General features: G+C 46.2%; 1 protein-coding gene across 3 annotated transcripts in view; it reads right to left on the bottom strand.

The window, feature by feature from the left end:
• The window catches only part of LOC143804498 (thioredoxin-related transmembrane protein 1-like), a 133,523-nt gene that overhangs the window by 73,284 nt on the left and 36,176 nt on the right, over positions 1 to 24,063 (bottom strand). For all 3 annotated transcript variants that reach the window (XM_077282641.1, XM_077282639.1, XM_077282642.1), the window contains one exon: positions 72 to 187. In XM_077282641.1, coding sequence (XP_077138756.1) covers positions 72 to 187 — 116 coding nt within the window. The remainder of the gene's footprint in view (positions 1 to 71; positions 188 to 24,063) is intronic.

Raw genomic sequence — 24,063 nt, 5'->3', positions numbered from 1 at the left:
GTGCATTCCTGAAATCTCAGACTTTGCTGGCACTGTAAAATATGCATTACTGTACGAGAGCATGACTGTACCTGGCTCTTCAGTCACATCCACCTTTGCCACATTTATATCAAGGACAGGACTTCTCCTTGCAAAATCTTCCCACTCAGGTTTCATTTGCTGACATGCCGGGCTCCATGGAGCAAAGCTGAAATGAGACACAAAGCATTCTTAATGCAATAATACATTGTTTTATTAGTCTACTAGCTGTACTACCCGGCTTCGCCCGGGTTAATGACTGCTGTTAGCAAAATAGAATGTGATAACAAAAATTTATTCTGCACACAAAAACCACAAAACAAATAGATAGAAATGTAATTATTATTAAAAGGCAAAAACTAAGCTAATAGAAGAATTTCACAACATATATTAGCTTTGTTATACTGAGAATGTCTTTGTTGCCTATATTAACCAATCAGAGCTCAGATTAATTAACTGTAGCAAAATAGAAGCTGAGCTGTGATTGGTTGCTATTGGCAGCCTGATAAATCCCCAGCCAACAGTAAGCCCACCCCCTGGCAGTATATATTAGCTCACACATACACATAATAGACTGGTCATGTGACTGACAGCTGCCGGATTCCTATATGGTACATTTGTTGCTCTTGTAGTTTGTCTACTTATTAATCAGATTTTTATTTTTGAAGGATAATACCAGACTTGTGTGTGTTTTAGGGCGAGTTTCGTGTGTCAAGTTGTGTGTGTTGAGTTGCGTGTGGCGACATGCGTGTAGCAACTTTTTGTGTGTCGAGTTGCATGTGACAGGTTAGTGTAGCAAGTTGTGTGCAGCAAGTTTTGCGCATGGCGAGTTTTATGTGTGGTGCCTTTTGAGTATGTGCAAGTTTTGTGTGAGGCAACTTTAGCATGTGTTGCAACTTTTGTGCATGTGGCAATTTTTCCGCGTATGCAAGTTTTGCGTGTGGCGAGTTTTCCATGAGGTGAGTTTTGCACGTGTGGCGAGTTTTGCATGTGGAGAGTTTTGTGCGTGGCGAGTTTTGAGCGGCGACTTTTGTGTTTCGACTTTTATGTGGCGAGGTTGGTGTATGTGTGGTGAAATGTGCGCTGAGGGTGGTATATGTGTTCGAGCACGTGGTAGTGTGTGGCGCATTTTGTGTGTGTGTGTTCATATCCCCGTGGTGGTGTGGTGATTATCCCATGTCGGGGCCCCACCTTAGCAACTGTACAGTATATACTCTTTGGCGCCATCGCTCTTATTCTTTAAGTCCCCCTTATTCACATCTGGCAGCTGTCAATTTGCCTCCAACACTTTTCCTTTCATTTTTTCCCCATTATGTAGATAGGGGCAAAATTGTTTGGTGAATTGGAAAGCGCGGGGTTAAAATTTCACCTCACAACATAGCTTTGACGCTCTCGGGGTCCAGACGTGTGACTGTGCAAAATTTTGTGCCTGTAGCTGCAACGCCTCCAACACTTTTCCTTTCACTTTTTCCCCATTATGTAGATAGGGGCAAAATTGTTTGGTGAATTGGAAAGCGCGGGGTTAAAATTTCACCTCACAACATAGCTTTGACGCTCTCGGGGTCCAGACGTGTGACTGTGCAAAATTTTGTGGCTGTAGCTGCGACGGTTCAGATGCCAATCCCGGACATACACACATACATACATACACACATACACACATACACACATTCAGCTTTACATATTAGATAAAGTGCCACCGCATTCTGCAGCACATTCACATGCAGCCTACTTTCCCTCTTGGGTTAACAGCATGAAAAACCAAATAACCTATCAGTATAAAAGAATCCAGAGTGTGATGAGAAAACCTACACAAGCAAAAGCACAAACACACAGAATAGGCGATAATTGTATAGACTGCGAGGGTATAGACTGATGAGACATCTACCGGCCCCAACAATGGAGGGGGTAGTGCGCATGCATGACCACCTCTCCCGTACACAGGGAAGGCAGTGGTGGTTAAGCATGCGCACTACTGATTTATAAGGCTCTCCTTCTAAAAGTCAGCTAGGATCACAGTGGTTTAGACCCTTTTGATCATACATTTATCACATTCATTTACACATCGCCGATTCATCAACGCAAATTCCGGTGAAAATTGCTTTGAAAAGTCGAAAAATGTTGTGCCTTTTTAGCGTTCTCAAAATGGGTGGATTCGTGGCATTCCTCAAGCCAGAAATCTTCCTCCAGTCTCCAGCACATGAAGGCTCTTACCGAGTCATTCGCATCTGACTCCTGCTGTAACTGCGCCCTCGGTACTGACTGACAGCCGGCCCTAATGCAGAATGAGCTTTCAGTCAGAGCTGGGGACAGAGTTACAGCCGCCGCTCTCTATAGAGAGCGATGACTGAGCACGCGTTGAGGCTGCCCCCCAGAACTGAAACCTGAACACTACCAAGAGGCATCAGGGGTCTAAGTGCCAACACCAGGCAGGTTAATAACCCTATTAGCCTGCACAAGAACCCCATATCTGCAGGTTAACAGCACTTTTTCAAGCGACAATTTCCCATTAATATGTAAATATATATTTTATCACTGTCACAGGGGTCCTACTCCGGTAACACACAATCAACAGAGCAAGGGAATAGTGAGCAACTCCAAGACCTTTATTTAGGCAAAAATACGAAAGGTCCACATACGATCCACCACACAAAGAATAAAAAAAATAGTCCAGAACACGAATGCAGTTCAGTAACAGGATAAAAGTCCAACATTCCAGCAGACAGAGGATAGCATAGTCCATATATGCTTCTTTCTCTCTGAGATGCTGTGAACACATCATTATTCCACACAGGACTGATCTGTGTCTCACCTCCCTGATATTTTAAGTCTCCCTCCTCATTCACAGGTCAGGAGGGAGAAGGTCTCAGGGGCTCATTGTTTTAACAAGTTAGGTCAACGTGTCATTAGCATGTTAGCAAACAATACAGTGCCGTGGGGGCTGACATCAGATGGCAGCAACAGCCATTCATCAATTAGCAAATAACTCCTTCTACAAGAGAACACCGTGAAAATAACTAAAATAGAAATATACCCAAAAATGATACCCACATAGCATATTACAATCACCTATTTTATTAGTATTTTTTTTTTGTTTTTAGAACTATTGTTCTTTTCCATTAAACAGGAATACAATATAACACAGATGACTGACATGAGTATATAAGTCATCTGTATTATCATTAATGTTCAGAGACATAAAAGCTGATCTGTCCCCAGTGCCGCATTATAAATCCCGTCTGGACAGATTTGGGGTAGTAGTAGATTTTATAGTAAAGACTGAGCACTTCTGGAACTGGCCTAACAGCTTTACTGCCAGAAACCTATAGTGGTTATTCATCTGCAAAACGAATGCAATCACAATGAGACAAGCCATGCCAACAGAAACCATTCATTTTCTACTTTTATTTTTTGCTATTGGCCTTTTAATGTTTATTTTAGTTCTTTAAAAGTAAATGAACAGCAGTAACCCAAGGCATGCCATCTGCAGGACATTGTGCCAAGCCATGCCTAAATTAATGTTCTTTATGGAACACGAAGAAACATGTCCACTGCACCCAATATAAAAGGAGTAGTCTCAAGTTCTTAAATGGTTTTAGTTTGGCAGCATGGAAATAAGCAAGTTTGTAATTGACTTGCTTGTTCTATCTGCTGTCATTCCCCAGCAATGAGAGATCTGATCTTTTATAGTGTACAGCTCATTTCCATGGAGCCCAGCCTCTCCTGATTGGCTGAGTGTTACATTTCAGGAGAAGAGTTAAAGAGGTATTCCCATCAAAAAGATCCTATCAAAATATGTAGTTGGGTGTACTAATAGCAATATTAGAAAATACCTCCAATTAGAAATGTAGTACAGTTCTACTGATTCTATTTTGCGTACTCCTTGGGCAGGGACTTGGAGTAGCTTAGGTATCCATGGTTACGACTTAATAGAGCCGACGCCGCTCCCCGACCACTGACGCGGACGGATATAGGGCGTGGTAGACGAGTGGGCGCAACCTTGCTCCCTACAACTGTATGGGGAGCAAGACCGTACCCACTTGCCTGGGATATGTACGAGTTCCCCGATCTGAAACTGGCGTGCGCAAAGAGAGACTGCAGACTTATTGGTTTTGACTGGACCACCCCTTTACGGTAATCTCCACCCAAAGCAGAGATTCAGTAGTTCTTCCTTCCCGTTCTTCAATCCTTCCTAGTGTTTTAAACATTTGTGGTCTTTATAAGACCCTTGTGACTGGACTGCGAGTCAGGCAGCCCTCTCCTCCCCTCTCACAGCAAACGGTCCCAGGATGATCTTAGTAGCCAATTTATATACAGCTGTAGGAAACACAGATCTTGTCTAGGTCTGTTGGGCTAATGCCGCTCATGGTTTAGGAAACTGTAGTTGGGGTAGAAGATATTTACAGCATACCCAGTATTAATATTTCATACCTGTGTAGCGGACAAACTGTAAAGACCGCACATAACAGTTCTATCACATTTGTGTTACCAAACTCATGAAGATGCTGTAAATTTACAACTTCCAACAATCAGAAGTAGCAGAATGCTGCCCGGTCTTCAGCCCTTCTCCGACTAGTAATGGGTCAGCAGTGACTGATGGCAGTAACCTGCAGATTTCCACTACCACTATAAATTGTTGAGTGACCCAAATCAAATCTGTTTGCAAAATATAATCAACAAGCTTTGAAAGTGAGATTTCTTTTTCTATGATGCTGTAAGGGCCGATGAGCACAACATAATTAAATGTCTCCGAAGGCTTTAACATCTCTGCAATCTGCCCTTTGTATTATGAATGTACATCTCCGAGATAAAACAATTTGTGCGACTTTAGGGGAGAGGAGAAAAGGCACAAAAGAAAACAATGTACCGTATATACTCGAGTATAAGCCGAGACTTTCAGCCCACTTTTTTGGGCTGAAAGTGACCCTCTCGGCTTATACTCGAGTCAGTGTCAGCGTGGGGTCGGCGGGTGAGGGGGATCGGCGGCTGTCACATACTCACCTGCTCCCGGCGCGGTCCCTGGCAGCGTCTCACTGTCACATGGTCTCCGGGAGCCGGCGGCATCTTCCTGTGTTCAGCGGTCACGTGGTACGGCTCATTACAGTAATGAATATGCACGCATATTCATTACGGGAATGAGCGGTATGTGACCACTGAACACAGGAAGATGCCCCCGGCTCCCGGAGACCATGTGACAGTGAGACGCTGCCAGGGACCGCGCCGGGAGCAGGTGAGTATATCAGGGGAGGTGAGCATTGCGCGATAGTTACCTTCCTTGTTTCATCGCTGCGCGCTGCTCTGTCTTCCGTCCTCTGTCTGTGACTGTTCAGGTCAGAGGGCGCGATGACGCGATGGAACGAGGAAGGTGACTATCGCAAGTGCCGGGGGCCTGAGCGAAGAGAGGTGAGTATGTGATTTTTTTTTTTTTTTAATCACAGCAACACCAAATAGGGCAAATGTATGGAGCATCGTATGGGGCCGCAATGTGTGGAGCATCTCATGGGGCCACAATGTATGGAGCATCTTATGGAGCCATAATGTATGGAGCATCTCATGGGGCCATAATGTATGGAGCATCTCATGGGGCCATAATGTGTGGAGCATCTTATGGGGCCCCTAATGTATGGAGCATCTTATGGAGCCATAATGTATGGAGCATCTTATGGGGCCATAATGTATGGAGCATCTTATGGGGCCCCTAATGTACGGAGCTGTTGTGAATAGCACTTTTGTGAGTTCTGCCCTTGGGTTCCCTCTGATGGTTGTAAGTGGAACTGCTGCTTCTTGAATTTAGCCTTAGCAGCTGCGTTCACTTATCGCCTCTGCTCATTCTGCTATTTAACCTGGCTTTGGACTTCAGTTCATGCCAGCTGTCAATGTCTCTGGGTTAGATCCAGTTTCTCTCCTCGGATATTCCTCATGGCCTGTCCATTTCAGCAAAAGATAAGTTTTTGCTAGTACTTGTTTTTGTCCATTTGCTTTGGACTGAATTTTTCAACTCATGTTATGCTTCTTTTGTCCAGCTTGTCATTATGATTCATTCAGGCTAGCTGGAAGCTCTGGGAAGCAGATTTGCCCCTCCATACCGTGAGTCGGTGTGGAGTTCATTTTTGCATTATCTGCGTGGAGTTTTAGTTTTTTAATACTGACCGCACAGTATCTTTCCCATTTCTGTCTATCTAGACTAGATTTTGCCTCCTTTGCTAAAGTCTGTTTTCATTTCTATGTATGTAAATTCCATCTTCACTAACAGTCAATACATGTGGGGGGCTATATTTCCTTTGGGGAAATTTCTCTGAGGCAAGATAGTTTTTCTGTTTCATCTTTAGGGGTAGTTAGTTCTTAGGCTGTGAAGAGGCGTCTAGGAAGATAGGAACGCTCCACGGCTATTTCTAGTGTTGGCATTAGGATTAGGGTTGCGGTCAGTATAGTTACCATCTACTCAGAGTTTGTCCCCTATTTTGATTTAACCACCAGGTCATGTCAGTGTGGCTCCTTAGCCACCAGGTCGTATTTGTGTTGCTCCTAACCACCAGGTCATATTTGTGTTGCTCCTAACCACCAGGTCATATCTGTGTTGCTCCTAACCACCAGGTCATATCTATGTTGTTCCTTAACCACCAGGTCATAACAGTACAGCTGGCCACAATGTGTTAAATGCATTTCAAAAGAGGGAAAAGAAAGTTCTGAGTCATTTTTTTTTCCTTTGCAGTTTGTTTTGTCTTTTTTTGCCCCTTAATCTCTGGGTGGTTCTGGATTCTGGTGCTGACATGGAGGTTCAGGGTCTGTCCCTGCGAGTGGATCAGCTCGCTGCAAGGGTACAGAGTATTCAAGATTTTGTTGTCCAGACTCCGGTTTTGGAGCCTAGAATTCCTATTCCTGATTTGTTTGCCGAGGATAGATCTAAATTTTTGAACTTCAAAAATAACTGCAGGTTGTTTTTTGCTCTGAGACCCAGTTCCTCTGGTGACCCCATTCAGCAGGTGAAGATTGTCATTTCTCTGCTACGTGGCGACCCGCAGGACTGGGCATTCTCCCTTGAGCCAGGAAATCCTGCATTACTTAATGTAGACGCATTTTTCCAGGCGCTCGGATTGCTGTATGACGAACCTAATTCTGTAGACCAGGCAGAAAAGACCTTGCTAGCTCTGTGCCAGGGTCAGGAAGCAGCAGAAGTCTATTGCCAGAAATTTAGAAAGTGGTCTGTGCTCACAAACTGGAATGAGGATGCTCTGGCGGCGATTTTCAGAAAGGGTCTTTCTGAAGCCCTTAAAGATGTTATGGTGGGGTTTCCCACGCCTGCTGGTTTGAACGAGTCAATGTCTTTGGCCATTCAGAATGATCGACGCTTGCGCGAGCGCAAGGTGGTGCACCATATGGCAGTGTCCTCTGGGCAGAGTCCTGAACCTATGCAATGTGATAGGATTTTGACTAGAGCGGAATGGCAGAAATTCAGACGTCAGAATGGGCTGTGTTTTTACTGTGGTGACTCTACTCATGCTATTTCTGACTGTCCAAAGCGTACTGAGAGGGTCGCCAGGTCTGTTACCATTAGTACTGTACAGCCTAAATTTCTCCTGTCTATTACTCTGATTTGCTCATTGTAGTCCTTTTCTGTTATGGCATTTGTGGATTCAGGAGCTGCCCTGAACTTAATGGACTTAGAATTTGCCAAATGCTGTGGTTTCTCCTTGGAGCCTTTGCAGAGCCCTATTCCCTTGAGGGGGATTGATGCTACACCATTGGCCAAGAATAAACCTCAGTACTGGACACAGTTAACCATGAACATGGCTCCAGCACATCAGGAAAATATTCGTTCTTTGGTGTTGCATAATTTGCATGATGTTGTTGTGCTGGGTTTTCCATGGTTACAGGTACACAATCCGGTTCTGGATTGGAAATCTATGTCTGTGACTAGTTGGGGTTGTCAAGGAATACATAGCGATGTTCCTTTAATGTCGATTTCCTCTTCCCCTTCTTCTGAAGTTCCTGAGTTTTTGTCGGATTTCCAGGATATATTTAATGAGCCCAAGTCCAATTCCCTTCCTCCTCATAGGGACTGTGATTGTGCTATTAATTTGATTCCTGGCTTTAAGTTCCCTAAGGGCCGACTTTTCAATCTGTCTGTGCCAGAGCATGCCGCTATGCGGAGTTATGTAAAGGAGTCTTTGGAGAAGGGGCATATTCGCCCGTCTTCATCACCGTTGGGAGCGGGGCTCTTTTTTGTTGCCAAGAAGGATGGCTCCCTGAGACCTTGTATAGATTATCGCCTTCTCAATAAGATCACGGTCAAATTTCAGTACCCTTTACCGTTGCTATATGATTTGTTTGCTCGGATTAAGGGGGCTAGTTGGTTTACTAAAATTGACCTTCGAGGGGCGTATAATCTTGTGCGCATTAAACAGGGTGATGAATGGAAGACAGCATTTAATACGCCCGAAGGCCATTTCAAATACCTTGTGATGCCATTCGGACTCTCTAATGCCCCATCTGTGTTCCAGTCCTTTATGCATGATATCTTCCGGAATTATCTGGATAAATTCATGATTGTATATTTGGATGATATTTTGTTTTTTTCCGATGACTGGGAGTCTCATGTGAAACAGGTCAGGATGGTGTTTCAGATCCTTCGTGATAATGCTTTATTTGTTAAGGGGTCTAAGTGCCTCTTTGGAGTTCAGAAGGTTTCTTTTTTGGGTTTCATTTTTTCTCCCTCGGCTATTGAAATGGACCCTGTTAAGGTTCAAGCCATTCATAATTGGACTCAACCCACGTCTGTGAAGAGCCTTCAGAAATTTTTGGGCTTTGCTAATTTTTATCGCCGCTTCATTGCTAATTTTTCCAGTGTGGTTACGCCTTTGACCGATTTGACGAAGAAAGGCGCTGATGTGATGAATTGGTCCTCTGCGGCTGTTGAGGCCTTTCAGGAGCTTAAACGTCGTTTTACTTCTGCCCCTGTGTTGCGTCAGCCAGATGTTTCTCTCCCTTTTCAGGTTGAGGTTGACGCTTCTGAGATTGGGGCAGGGGCTGTTTTGTCTCAGAGAGGTTCTGATGGCTCTGCTATGAAACCATGTGCTTTCTTCTCTAGAAAGTTTTCGCCTGCTGAGCGTAATTATGATGTCGGCAATCGGGAATTGTTGGCTATGAAGTGGGCATTTGAGGAGTGGCGACATTGGCTTGAGGGAGCCAAGCATCGGGTTGTGGTCTTGACCGATCATAAGAATTTGATTTACCTCGAGTCTCCCAAGCGGTTGAACCCTAGACAGGCTCGATGGTCTCTGTTTTTCACCCGTTTTGACTTTGTGGTCTCGTATCTTCCGGGATCTAAGAATGTGAAGGCTGATGCCCTTTCTAGGAGTTTTTTGCCTGATTCTCCGGGAGTCCTTGAGCCGGCTGGTATTCTCAAGGAGGGGGTGATTCTCTCTGCCATCTCCCCTGATTTGCGGGGGGTGCTTCGGGCGTTTCAGGCGGATAGACCTGACCGCTGTCCAGTGGGGAAACTGTTTGTTCCAGATAGATGGACTAGCAAGGTAATTTCTGAGGTTCATTGCTCGGTGTTGGCTGGTCATCCTGGGATTTTTGGTACCAGAGATTTGGTTGCTAGGTCCTTTTGGTGGCCTTCCTTGTCGCGGGATGTGCGTTCTTTTGTGCAGTCCTGTGGGACTTGTGCTCGAGCCAAGCCTTGCTGTTCTCGTGCCAGTGGCTTGCTTTTGCCCTTGCCCATCCCTGAGAGGCCCTGGACGCATATTTCCATGGATTTTATTTCTGAGCTTCCTGTGTCTCAGAAGATGTCTGTCATCTGGGTGGTGTGTGACCGGTTTTCTAAGATGGTCCATTTGGTACCTTTGCCTAAATTGCCTTCCTCCTCTGATTTGGTTCCATTATTTTTTCAGCATGTGGTTCGTTTGCATGGCATTCCGGAGAATATTGTGTCTGACAGAGGTTCCCAGTTTGTTTCTAGGTTTTGGCGATCCTTTTGTGCTAGAATGGGCATTGATTTGTCTTTTTCTTCAGCATTTCATCCTCGGACAAATGGCCAAACGGAGCGAACCAATCAGACCTTGGAAACTTATTTGAGATACTTTGTGTCTGCTGATCAGGATGATTGGGTGACCTTCTTGCCGTTGGCCGAGTTTGCCCTTAATAATCGGGCTAGTTCTGCTACCTTGGTTTCACCTTTCTTTTGTAACTTTGGTTTTCATCCTCGTTTTTCTTCAGGGCAGGTTGAGCCTTCTGACTGTCCTGGTGTGGATTCTGTGGTGGACAGGTTGCAGCAGATTTGGACTCATGTGGTGGACAATTTGACGTTGTCTCAGGAAAAGGCTCAACGTTTTGCTAACCGGCGTCGGTGTGTTGGTCCCCGGCTTCGTGTTGGGGACTTAGTCTGGTTATCTTCTCGTCATGTTCCTATGAAGGTTTCTTCCCTTAAGTTCAAGCCTCGTTTTATTGGTCCTTATAAGATTTCTGAAATTATCAATCCGGTATCTTTTCGTTTGGCCCTTCCAGCTTCTTTTTCCATTCATAACGTGTTCCATAGATCCTTGTTGCGGAGATATGTGGCGCTTATGGTTCCCTCCGTTGATCCTCCTGCTCCGGTGTTGGTTGAGGGGGAGCTGGAATATGTGGTGGAGAAGATTTTGGATTCTCGCTTTTCAAGGCGTAAGCTTCAGTATCTGGTTAAATGGAAGGGTTATGGCCAGGAGGATAATTCTTGGGTGTTTGCCTCCGATGCCCATGCTGCCGATCTGGTTCGTGCTTTTCACTTGGCTCGTCCTGATCGCCCTGGGGGCTCTGGTGAGGGTTCGGTGACCCCTCCTCACTATTCCTCCTCACTGTTGTGAATAGCACTTTTGTGAGTTCTGCCCTTGGGTTCCCTCTGATGGTTGTAAGTGGAACTGCTGCTTCTTGAATTTAGTCTTAGCAGCTGCGTTCACTTATCGCCTCTGCTCATTCTGCTATTTAACCTGGCTTTGGACTTCAGTTCATGCCAGCTGTCAATGTCTCTGGGTTAGATCCAGTTTCTCTCCTCGGATATTCCTCATGGCCTGACCTGTTGTGAACTGTGTTTCTGGGCTCCCTCTGGTGGTCACTAACGGTATTGTGTTAGGTATGTCTTGTTGCAGGCCTGAGCTCCAGCTGTGTCGTTTAGCAGCGGGTGTTTCCTTTTTGAGTCTCCTCTGGACTCAGTCTCTTGCCTGGCATCGTTGTATCCAGACCTATTTGGTCTCCTCCGGATTCCTTTCAGTCTGCCTCATGCAAGAAAAGCTAAGTCTATTTTGTACAATTTGGATCGTTTGCATTATTCAGTGTTTTTGTCCAGCTTGCTTTACATTTGATTTTCTGACTCGCTGGAAGCTCTAGGGGGCTGATATTCTCCCTCCACACCGTCAGTCGGTGTGGGGGTTCTTGAATGTTCAGCGTGGATGTTTTGTAGGGTTTTCTGCTAACCGCATAGTCCACTATCTATTTTCTGCTATTTAGACTATTGGGCCTCACTTTGCTGAATCTAGTTCATCTCTACGTTTGTGTTTTCCTCTTGCCTCACCGTTATTATTTGTTGGGGGCTTTCTATATCTTTGGGGTTCAATTTCTCTGGAGGCAAGCGAAGTCTTATTTTTTCTCTCTAGGGGTAGTCAGTTCTCCGGCTGGCTCGAGACGTCTAGAACCAACGTAGGCACGTTCACCGGCTACTTCTAGTTGTTTGTGTTAGGATCAGGTATGCGGTTAGCCCAGTTTCCACCTCCCTAGAGCAGTATTTATATTTTGCTATCTTGCCGGAATATCAGAGATCCTCTGCCATTGGGATCATAACAGAATGCCAGGCCTAAAGAAAATGTTTAATGAATCGCAGAAGCGGGATTAAAAAGAAGTTCTGAGTTTTTTGGGGTTTTTTTTGTTTGTTTTTTTTTGCTGCAGTTTGCCTAGCTTCTTCCATCCCCTTTTTCTCTGAGTGGCTGAAACTCTGCTGCAGATATGAATGTCCAGACTTTGACTTCTAGTGTGGATCAGCTTGCTGCTAGGGTGCAAAGCATTCAGGATTTTGTTATCCATAGCCCTATGTCTGAACCAAAAATACCTATTCCTGAGCCGTTTTTTGGAGATAGATCTAAGTTCCTGAATTTTAGGAATAATTGCAAATTGTTTCAGTCTCTGAAACCTCGTTCCTCTGGTGATTCAGCTCAGCAAGTTAGGATTGTTATTTCCTTTTTGCGCGGCGACCCTCAAGATTGGGCCTTCTCTCTGGCGCCAGGAGATCCTGCATTGGTGAATGTTGATGCGTTTTTTCTGGCACTTGGTTTGCTTTATGAGGAGCCTAATCTTGAAAATCAGGCTGAAAAAATGTTGCTGGTCATCTCTCAGGGTCAGGACGAAGCTGAGGTATATTGCCAAAAATTTCAGAAATGGTCCGTGCTTACTCAATGGAATGAGTGTGCACTGGCCGCAAATTTCAGAAATGGTCTTTCTGAAGCCATTAAAGATGTGATGGTGGGGTTTCCTATCCCTACAGGTCTAAATGATTCAATGGCTCTAGCCATTCAAATTTGATCGACGTTTGCGGGAGCGCAAATCTGATAATCCTTTGGCGGTGCTGTCTGAACGGTCACCTGATTCTATGCAATGTGACAGAATTCTGACCAGAGCCGAGCGACAAAATCATAGACGTCAAAATGGGTTGTGTTTCTACTGTGGGGATTCAACACATGTTATCTCAGCATGCTCTAAACGTTTAAAGAAAAAAGTTAATCCTGTCGCCATTGGTACTTTTCAGCCTAAGTTTATTTTGTCTGTGACTTTAATTTGTTCATTATCTTCTTACTCAGTTATGGCTTTTGTGGATTCTGGTGCTGCTTTAAGTCTGATGGATTTGTCGTTTGCCAAGCGCTGCGGTTTTGTCCTGGAGCCTTTGGAAAATCCTATTCCTCTTAGAGGAATTGATTCTACGCCATTGGCAGAGAATAAACCTCAGTATTGGACGCAGGTGACCATGTGCATGACTCCTGTACATCAGGAGGTGATTCGTTTTCTGGTACTGCATAAAATGCATGATGTTGTCGTTTTGGGTCTGCCATGGTTACAGGCCCATAATCCAGTTTTAGATTGGAAAGCTATGACTGTGTCTAGTTGGGGGTGTCAGGGGATTCATGGCGATTCTCCCTTGGTGTCTATTGCTTCTTCTACTCCTTCTGAGATCCCTGAGTTTTTGTCAGACTTTCAGGATGTATTTAATGAGGCCAGGTCCAGTGCCCTTCCTCCTCATAGGGACTGTGATTGTGCTATAGATTTGATTCCTGGTAGTAAGTTTCCTAAGGGACGACTCTTTAATTTATCTGTGCCAGAGCATGCCGCGATGCGGAGTTATATAAAGGAGTCTTTGGAGAAGGGACATATTCGCCCATCCTCGTCCCCTCTTGGTGCAGGATTCTTTTTTGTGGGCAAGAAAGACGGGTCTCTGAGACCTTGTATTGATTATCGTCTTCTGAATAAGATCACGGTTAAATTTCAGTATCCTTTGCCATTGTTGTCTGATTTGTTTGCTCGGATTAAGGGATCCAGTTGGTTCACCAAGATAGATCTTTGTGGTGCGTATAACCTTGTGCGCATAAAGCAGGGAGATGAATGGAAAACGGCATTTAATACGCCCGAGGGTCATTTTGAGTACCTGGTGATGCCTTTCGGATTATCTAATGCTCCTTCTGTGTTTCAGTCCTTCATGCATGACATCTTCCGGAAATATCTGGATAAATTTATGATTATTTATCTGGATGATATTTTGGTTTTTTCTGATGATTGGGAGTCCCATGTGAACCAGGTCAGGATGGTGTTTCAGGTTTTGCGGGAGAATGCTCTATTTGTGAAGGGCTCAAAATGTATCTTTGGGGTACAGAAGGTTTCTTTTTTGGGTTTTATTTTTTCCCCTTCTACTGTGGAGATGGACCCAGTTAAGGTCCGTGCCATTCATGACTGGACTCAGCCCACGTCTGTTAAGAGCCTGCAGAAGTTCTTGGGCTTTGCTAATTTTTACTGTCGTTTTATCGCTAATTTCTCCAGCGTGGTTAAACCTTTGACGGATATGACCAAGAAGGGTTCTGATGTTGCTAATTGGTCTCCTGCGGCCGTGGAGGCCTTTCGGGAGCTGAAGCGTCGGTTTACTTCAGCGCCAGTCTTGTGCCAGCCGGATGTCTCTCTTCCCTTCCAGGTTGAAGTTGATGCTTCTGAGATTGGTGCAGGGGCTGTTTTGTCGCAAAAAAGTTCTGATGGCTCCGTGATGAAGCCATGCGCCTTCTTTTCAAGGAAATTTTCACCTGCTGAGCGGAACTACGATGTTGGTAATCGGGAGTTGTTGGCCATGAAGTGGGCATTTGAGGAGTGGCGACATTGGCTCGAGGGAGCTAGACATCGTGTGGTGGTCTTGACTGATCATAAAAATCTGATTTACCTCGACTCTGCCAAGCGCCTGAATCCTAGACAGGCTCGTTGGTCGTTGTTTTTCTCCCGTTTTGACTTTGTGGTCTCGTACCTGCCTGGTTCGAAGAACGTGAAGGCTGATGCACTTTCTAGGAGTTTTGTGCCTGATTCTCCGGGAGTCTCTGAGACGGCTGGTATTCTCAGAGAGGGAGTGGTTTTGTCTGCCATTTCCCCAGATTTGCGACGAGGGCTGCAAAAATTTCAGGCTGATAGGCCTGATCGTTGTCCACCAGAGAGATTGTTTGTCCCTGATGGATGGACCAGCAGAGTTATTTCTGAGGTTCATTCTTCGGTGTTGGCGGGACATCCTGGGATTTTCGGTACCAGAGATTTGGTGGCTAGGTCCTTTTGGTGGCCTTCCTTGTCGCGGGATGTGCGTTCTTTTGTGCAGTCCTGTGGGATTTGTGCTCGGGCTAAGCCTTGCTGTTCTCGTGCCAGCGGGTTGCTTTTGCCCTTGCCTATCCCAAAGAGGCCTTGGACGCACATTTCCATGGACTTCATTTCGGATCTTCCGGTATCTCGGAAGATGTCTGTCATCTGGGTGGTGTGCGATCCTTTTTCTAAGATAGTCCATTTGGTGCCCTTGCCTAAGTTGCCTTCCTCCTCTGATTTGGTTCCTTTGTTCTTTCAGAATGTGGTTCGTTTGCATGGCATCCCTGAGAATATTGTATCTGACAGAGGATCCCAGTTTGTGTCCAGATTCTGGCGATCCTTTTGTGCTAAGATGGGTATTGATTTGTCTTTTTCGTCGGCTTTTCATCCTCAGACTAATGGCCAGACCGAGCGAACTAATCAGACGTTAGAGACTTATTTGAGATGTTTTGTTTCTGCTGATCAGGACGACTGGGTTACCTTTTTGCCACTGGCCGAGTTTGCCCTTAATAATCGGGCTAGTTCTGCCACCTTGGTTTCACCCTTTTTCTGCAACTCTGGTTTTCATCCTCGTTTCTCCTCGGGTCAGGTTGAACCTTCTGACTGTCCTGGGGTTGATTCTGTGGTGGATAGGTTGCAGCGGATTTGGAACCATGTGGTGGACAATTTGAAATTGTCACAAGACAAGGCCCAGCGTTTTGCCAACCGCCGCCGCGGTGTGGGTCCCTGACTTCGTGTTGGGGATTTGGTTTGGTTGTCTTCTCGGCATGTTCCTTTGAAAGTCTCCTCTCCTAAGTTCAAGCCTCGCTTTATCGGTCCTTATAAGATTTTGGAAATCCTTAACCCGGTGTCTTTTCGCTTGGACCTTCCAGCGTCTTTTGCTATTCATAATGTGTTCCATAGGTCCTTGTTGCGGCGGTACGTGGTGCCTATGGTTCCTGCTGTTGAGCCTCCTGCCCCGGTTTTGGTTGAGGGCGAGTTGGAGTACGTGGTGGAGAAGATTATGGATTCTCGTATCTCTAGACGGAAACTCCAGTATTTAGTTAAGTGGAAAGGCTATGGTCAGGAGGATAATTCCTGGGTTGTCGCCTCTGATGTTCATGCGGCTGATTTGGTTCATGCCTTTCACGCTGCTCATCCTGATCGCCCTGGGGGTCTTGGTGAGGGTTCGGTGACCCCTCCTCAAGGGGGGGGGTACTGTTGTGAACTGTGTTTCTGGGCTCCCTCTGGTGGTCACTAACGGTATTGTGTTAGGTATGTCTTGTTGCAGGCCTGAGCTCAAGCTGTGTCGTTTAGCAGCGGGTGTTTCCTTTTTGAGTCTCCTCTAGACTCAGTCTCTTGCCTGGCATCGTTGTATCCAGACCTATTTGGTCTCCTCTGGATTCCTTTCAGTCTGCCTCATGCAAGAAAAGCTAAGTCTGTTTTTGTACAATTTGGATCGTTTGCATTATTCAGTGTTTTTGTCCAGCTTGCTTTACATTTGATTTTCTGACTCGCTGGAAGCTCTAGGGGGCTGATATTCTCCCTCCACACCGTCAGTCGGTGTGGGGGTTCTTGAATGTTCAGCGTGGATGTTTGTAGGGTTTTCTGCTAACCGCATAGTCCACTATCTATTTTCTGCTATTTAGACTATTGGGCCTCACTTTGCTGAATCTAGTTCATCTCTACGTGTGTTTTCCTCTTGCCTCACCGTTATTATTTGTTGGGGGCTTTCTATATCTTTGGGGTTCAATTTCTCTGGAGGCAAGCGAGGTCTTATTTTTTCTCTCTAGGGGTAGTCAGTTCTCCGGCTGGCTCGAGACGTCTAGAACCAACGTAGGCACGTTCACCGGCTACTTCTAGTTGTTTGTGTTAGGATCAGGTATGCGGTTAGCCCAGTTTCCACCTCCCTAGAGCAGTATTTATGTTTTGCTATCTTGCCGGAATATCAGAGATCCTCTGCCATTGGGATCATAACACTGTCCATTTCAGCAAAAGATAAGTTTTTGCTAGTACTTGTTTTTGTCCATTTGCTTTGGACTGAATTGTTCAACTCATGTTATGCTTCTTTTGTCCAGCTTGTCATTATGATTCATTCAGGCTAGCTGGAAGCTCTGGGAAGCAGATTTGCCCCTCCATACCGTGAGTAGGTGTGGAGTTCATTTTTGCATTATCTGCGTGGAGTTTTAGTTTTTTAATACTGACCGCACAGTATCTTTCCCATTTCTGTCTATCTAGACTAGATTTGGCCTCCTTTGCTAAAGTCTGTTTTCATTTCTATGTATGTAAATTCCATCTTCACTAACAGTCAATACATGTGGGGGGCTATATTTCCTTTGGGGAAATTTCTCTGAGGCAAGATAGTTTTTCTGTTTCATCTTTAGGGGTAGTTAGTTCTTAGGCTGTGAAGAGGCGTCTAGGGAGAGATAGGAACGCTCCACGGCTATTTCTAGTGTTGGTGTTAGGATTAGGGTTGCGGTCAGTATAGTTACCATCTACTCAGAGCTTGTCCCCTATTTTGATTTAACCACCAGGTCATGTCAGTGTTGCTCCTAACCACCGCATCTTATGGGGCCATAATGTGCGGAGCATCTTATGGGGCCATAATGTGCGGAGCATCTTATGGGGCCATAATGTGCGGAGCATCTTATGGGGCCATAATGTGCGGAGCATCTTATGGGGCCATAATGTGCGGAGCATCTTATGGGGCCATAATGTGCGGAGCATCTTATGGGGCCATAATGTGCGGAGCATCTTATGGGGCCATAATGTGCGGAGCATCTTATGGGGCCATAATGTGCGGAGCATCTTATGGGGCCATAATGTGCGGAGCATCTTATGGGGCAATCAACCTTTATGCAGCATTGTATGGGGCAAATGTTTCTATGGAGCATCTTATGGGGCCATTATTAACCTTTGTGCAGCATTATATGGGGTATATTTTAATATGGAGCATCTGATGGGGCCCATCATGAAGTGTATGGAGCATTATATGGGGCTCCTGATTCAATATGGATATTCAAAAACACAGCCTACTGATGACTCATTTAATTTTACTTTTATTGGTATCTATTTTTAACATTTACCGGTAGCTGCTGCATTTCCCACCCTAGGCTTATACTCGAGTCAATAAGTTTTCTCCGTTTTTGTGGCAAAATTAGGGGGGGGGGTCGGCTTATACTCGAGTATATACGGTACTTCAATTTCCACAGTTGAATCTTAATCATACTCCCAAAAGTAGCTCCGAGCAAGACATTCATTACAAGAACAATCTATCTATATAATTGTCTAAGTGATTCTTCCATCTGTTTGTCTGTCACGGAAATCACGCGTCGCTGACTGTTCGAGGCTGGCCGCGACCAATCAGCGACAGGCACAGTCCGGCCACGAATTCGCCCTTCCCTACTCTCCTCCAGTCAGTGCCAGTGTGTCGCCCCATCCCGGACTAAATTTTTACTATTGATGCTGGCTATGCAGCATCAATAGTAAAAAGATATGTTAAAAAAAATAAAAAATCGTTTTATTCTCACCTTCCGGCATCCACCGAAGCAGTCCTGCTCTTCGCGATGCGGCCGGCAGCTTCCGTTCCCAGTGATCCACTGCGAAAGTACCCAGATGATTTAGCGGTCTCGCTCATATGAGAGAATCAGATCACTAAGGTGACAATCAGAGTGAAATCGGCATAATCGTCCCAGTTCTCTGGAATGAGAGAATATACGGCTGTATGACCCCGGCCTAACTGCTGCCTTACATCATGCTGGATGTATATATGGAGCAATGGAAGATGGATTCCTGTGTATGATGGAACAGCAGGAAGGAGCGGCTACAAACAGCAACTGGGCTTAATGTTGTAACTGCTCTATAAGGTAGCCTGCCTATAGAATGTAGTGACAGGCTCAATTTACTGTTTAGAGGCAGCTGCTTCCTTCTTTTGCAGAGTAACCTTAACCTCCAATCACACTGAACATGGGCTCTGAAATTAAAACAGTATCTTATAGAGCTGGAAAAATGCAATATGCTAGGTAACAAGGATTATTGCTTGCATCTCATTTATGGTACTTCTCATTCTCAGGAGTCAAGTGGGCAGTTGTTTTTCTGTATGCAGTATGTTGTAGAGCAGAGCTCAGACCCGGCGAGGGAGCGCACTGTCACTGTGCATTAAGAAGAATATTGCACAACAACAAGATCGTAACAAGCGTATGTTGGAATTGACAACTGACGCACGCTCAGTAGAGAAGGGACTAGCAAAGCCCCTGAAATGGATGTCACCGATGACGCTTTGCTTCAGGGTGGGGGCAGAGGCTTCAGCAGTGACCGCAGCCTCTGCCCCTTCCTATTTGAGTATCCCAGCATGCACTGGGGTTTCTCAAACCCAAACAGTAAGGAGGTAAAAAAAATAAAGTAGATAGGGAGTTTTTAATGTAAGTATATCAGAAAAAAGACTAGATTATTCCATTAAATAAGAGATTTAGTTGGTTTCGGACCACCCTTTAACACCTACTACAACTCGGGATCAATACAAAAATAGGTATTAAGCTTACCGTTAATTATGTTTCCAGGAGTCCATCCTGACAGCACTATGGAGGACGTCCTCCTCCCCCTTGCTGGGACAGGAAACACACGAGAGTTCAAAAGGTCCGGTCCCACCCCCATTCCTCAGTGTTGTAACAAGAACCGCCTCAAGGTAGATGCAAAAAATAATATTTAATAGAAAAGAACATAATCACATATATTATGAACATATTACATCATATGTTAGGAACATACTACAGACATGTCAGGCTCATGTTATCAAACATAGTTATATTAACAGGGAGGGAATTACCCGTGCTGTCAGGATGGACTCCTGGAAACATAATTAACGGTAAGCTTAAATACCTATTTTCCAGGACGTCATCCTGACAGCACTATGGAGAGTACCAAAGCACCTCCTCAGGGTGGGATTACCGCTTGGAGAACTTTTCTCCCGAATGCAGTATGTTGACCGGACAAAACATCGAGTTTATAATGTTTGCAAAAGGTGTTCGCACTAGCCCATGTAGCGGCCTTACAAATCTGCTCTAGAGAGGCGCCCGCCCTCTCGGCCCAGGAAGTAGCCATCCCTCTAGTGGAGTGCGCATGAAGACCTTTTGGAGGAGGGATGCCCTCCGACTGATAAGCCTCAGAGATCACAGAAGTGATCCAGCGAGCAATGGAGGCCTTAGAGGCCTTTTTTCCCTTATTTTTACCGGCGAACTAAATAAACAGGTTTGGGTCGATGCGCCATGGGTTGGTGGCTGACAGGTAGTCGATGACCGCCTGTCTGACATCCAAGGAATGCAGAGCTTCCTCTTTAGAATTGGAAGGGTTACAGCAAAAGGATGGAAGCACTATCTCCTGATTCCTATTTTTTAGAGTACCCACTTTTGGAACAAATGAAGGATCTAGTTTGAGGACCACACTATCATCTCTAATTTGAAGGTACGGGTCCCGAGTGCACAGGGCTTGAATTTCCCCCACCCTCTTAGCCGTGGTGATCGCCACTAGGAATGCCGTTTTACGTGTCAGGGTTGAAATGGACATGTTATCTGCCGAGGCGTAATTGTTTTTGCAGAGGAATCTCAGGACAAGGTTAGGGTACCGTCACACATTGAAATTTCCATCGCTACGACGCTACGATTCGTGACGTTCTAGCGATATCGTTACGATATCGCTGTGTCTGACACGCTACTGCGATCAGACACCCTGCTGAGAATCGTACGTCGTAGCAGATCGTTTGGAACTTTCTTTCGTCGCTTGATCACCCGCTGACATCGCTGGATCGTTGTGTGTGACAGCGATCCAGCGATGTCTTCGCTTGTAACCAGGGTAAACATCGGGTAACTAAGCACAGGGCCGCGCTTAGTAACCCGATGTTTACCCTGGTTACAAGCGTAAACGTAAAAAAACAAACCGTACATACTCACCCGTCGGTGTCCTTCAGGTCCCTTGCCGTCTGCTTCCTGCTCTGAGTGCCGGCCGGAAAGTGAGAGCAGAGCGCAGCGGTGCTGCGATCTGCTCTCACTGTACGGCTGCACTCAGAGCAGGAAGCAGACGGCAAGGGACCTGAAGGACACTGACGGGTGAGTATGTACGGTTTGTTTTTTTACGTTTACGCTTGTAACCAGGGTAAACATCGGGTTACTAAGCGCGGCCCTGCGCTTAGTTACCCGATGTTTACCCTGGTTACCCGGGGACTTCGGCATCGCTCCAGCGCCGTGATTGCAACGTGTGACCGCAGTCTACGACGCTGGAGCGATAACCATACGATCGCTGCGACGTCACGAATCGTGCCGTCGCAGCGATGAAAATTTCAATGTGTGACGGTACCCTTAAGGTCTCAAGGAGGAGATAATTGTCTGATAGTGGGACGCAACCTCTGGGTGGCTCTGATAAACCTAACTATCCAAGGGTGTGTTGCCAGGGGATAGTCTAGAAAGGAGCTAAGTGCTGAGATCTGCACCTTCAATGTACTCGGTCTAAGCCCTTTATCAAACCCAGCTTGCAGAAAATCCAGAATTCTGGGTAAGTCGGGAGTGCCTGCCGCAACCTCGGACCTGCCGCCCTCCAGACAGAAACGCCTCCAAAATCTTCAGGTAGATTGCTGACGTGACTGGCTTCCTGCTAGCCTTGATAGTGGATATGACCTGGTCAGACAAACCTCTTGCCTTCAAGATGTTCCTTTCAGGATCCAGGCTGAGAGATGTAGCTTCTCTGGGTCCGGATGGTACACTGGGCCCTGGTGGATTACATCTGGTCTGTGAGGGAGCTCCACTGGACTTTCTATCGCCAGGTCTACCAGTAGAGAGAACCAACTCCTTCTTGGCCAGTATGGAACTATCAACATCACTCGGGCCTGTTCTTCCTTGATTTTCCTGAGAACAGCCGGGATTAGAGCTAGAGGAGGGAAAGCATACGAGAGGGGCTCCGTCCACCTCTGGCTTAGACCATCTATCCCTTCCGGCAGATCTTGAGGGTTCAGCGAGAAGAACCTTGAGACCTTCGAGTTTCTCCTGTTTGCGAAGAGGTCTATACTGGGAGTGCCCCAACGCCGGCACAGCTCCTGAAAGATGTCCTGGTTGAGTTCCCACTCTGTTGCAAACACTCTTCTTCTGCTCAGGTAATCCGCTACAACGTTCTGGGAGCCCTCTAGGTGGATTGCCAAGATGGAAAGGATCGACCTCTCTGCCCAGCGAAATATTCTCCCCAGCCCCAGGCGCTGGCATCTGTAGTAACTACTACGTAAGGGTCGGTAGTCCATAGAACTCCTGTTCTTAGCTTCTCCGGGTCTGTCCACCACAGGAGGGAACTTTGTACCGGATCTGGTAGATGTAAAGAATTGTCTAGAGAAGACTGACGACGGTCCCACTTGGAGAGGATTAGGCTCTGTAGAGATCTTGAGTGGAACTGCGCCCATCTTACACATGGTATGCATGCCGTCATTAGGCCAAGCACTCTCATAGCCATCCTTATCGAGACTCTGCGTTCTAGTAGGAGTCTGATGTGAATCTGAATTGCCTCCAGCTTGGATTCGGGTAGTAAGGATATTCTGTTTGCAGAATCTAGACAGACACCCAGGAAGACCTTCTTGTGCTCCGGAATTAGGTCTGATTTTTGCCAGTTTATAATCCATCCCAAGTGCTCCAATACCGCGATGGTTCGGTTCCTGTGGTCCAACAGGATATCTGGTGTTCTTGCTATCAGGAGAAAGTCGTCGAGATACGGGACTATAACAATCCCCTGATTTCTTAGGAACGCTACAATCTCCGACACCAGCTTTGTGAATACACGAGGTGCTGAGGCAAGACCAAACGGCAGGCACTGAAACTGGTAATGACAGGTCCCGGACGGCAGGACTACCGCGAACCTCAGAAGCCTCTGAGATAGATGGTGGACAGGAACCTGATAATAGGCACTCTTCAAATCGAGAGTGCACATTACCGCGTTCTGATCTATAAGGATTGCAGAACGGATGGACTCCATACGAAACCTCTTGTACCTGACCCAGGCATTTAGAGGCTTCAGGTTTACGATTGTGCGTGAGTCGCCGGACGGTTTTGTTATGGAGAACAGGGAAGAGTAGTGTCCCTGGCCTAGCTCTAGCGGTGGTACTGGTATTATGACTCTTGAGGACAGCATGTCCATTAAGTCTTTTAGCATGGGAGAGTCCTGCATAACCACCGTGGGTACGATGTACCTGTCTGGAGGAGGGGAGTAGAACTCTATACTGTAGCCCTCTGATACAGTGCGGAGGACCCATTGATTCTGCGTGACTCTGCTCCAGTTTACCGCGAAATGGCGAAGCCTCCCCCCTATAAGAGTGGCGTCATTGTGATTTGGACTTAGAGGAGGGGCTGAAGAAGAAACTCCTGTTCTTACTGCTGTGACCACGGGAACCCCTATTAAAGCCTCTATTGGACCTTCCCCCTCGGAAGTCGGACCTGTAGTCAGACTGTCTCCTAAAGGGAAACCCTCTCCGAAAGGACTGAGGCCTTTTAGGCTTGTCCTCTGGGAACCCTTTTTTCTTGTCCGAAGCCGACTCTAATATAGTGTCGAGGGAAGGACCAAACACCCTTGCGCCTGAGAAGGGGATTGAACACAATTTTGTCTTGGACGCATTATCACCCGACCAAGACCTTAGCCAGACTGCCCTTCTAGCCGCATTAGATAATGAACCGTTTCTGGCTGAAAATCTTACTGACTCGGCAGTCATGTCAGATAGAAAGGCAGTAGCCGATCTCATTATTGGGAGAGAGTTTAGGATCTCTGATCTTGGGGTCTTATTAGAGAGGTGCTCCTCTAATTGACCCATCCAGAGGTGCATAGACCTGGCAACCGAGGTAGCTGCGATGTTGGTCTTAATTAGAGCCGCAGAAGACTCCCAGGCTCTTTTTAGCAATATATCCGCCTTTCTGTCCATCGGATCGCGCAAGCTTGATGAGTCCTCGAAAGGGATAGCAGTCTTTTTTGCGACCTTCGCCAACGGGACATCCACCTTGGGTATCTCGTCCCAAAGTTTCACGTCATCCGGCTCAAAGGGTAGGCGTGCTTTGAATTCTTTAGACAGAGTCAGCCGACGTTCTGCCTCCTTCCATTCTTTAAGCACCATAGCCTTGATATGTTCACTAACTGGGAAGACGGTCTGCCGACGCGACATAAGTCCCCCAAACATCAGGTCCTGCCTGGACTGCGGCTTAGATGCCTCCTCCA

Source organism: Ranitomeya variabilis, chromosome 2 (assembly GCF_051348905.1).
Source record: "Ranitomeya variabilis isolate aRanVar5 chromosome 2, aRanVar5.hap1, whole genome shotgun sequence".
NCBI lineage: Eukaryota > Metazoa > Chordata > Amphibia > Anura > Dendrobatidae > Ranitomeya > Ranitomeya variabilis.
Note: the sequence above shows the minus strand (reverse complement) of the source record. Positions and strands in the feature narration are given on the sequence as shown.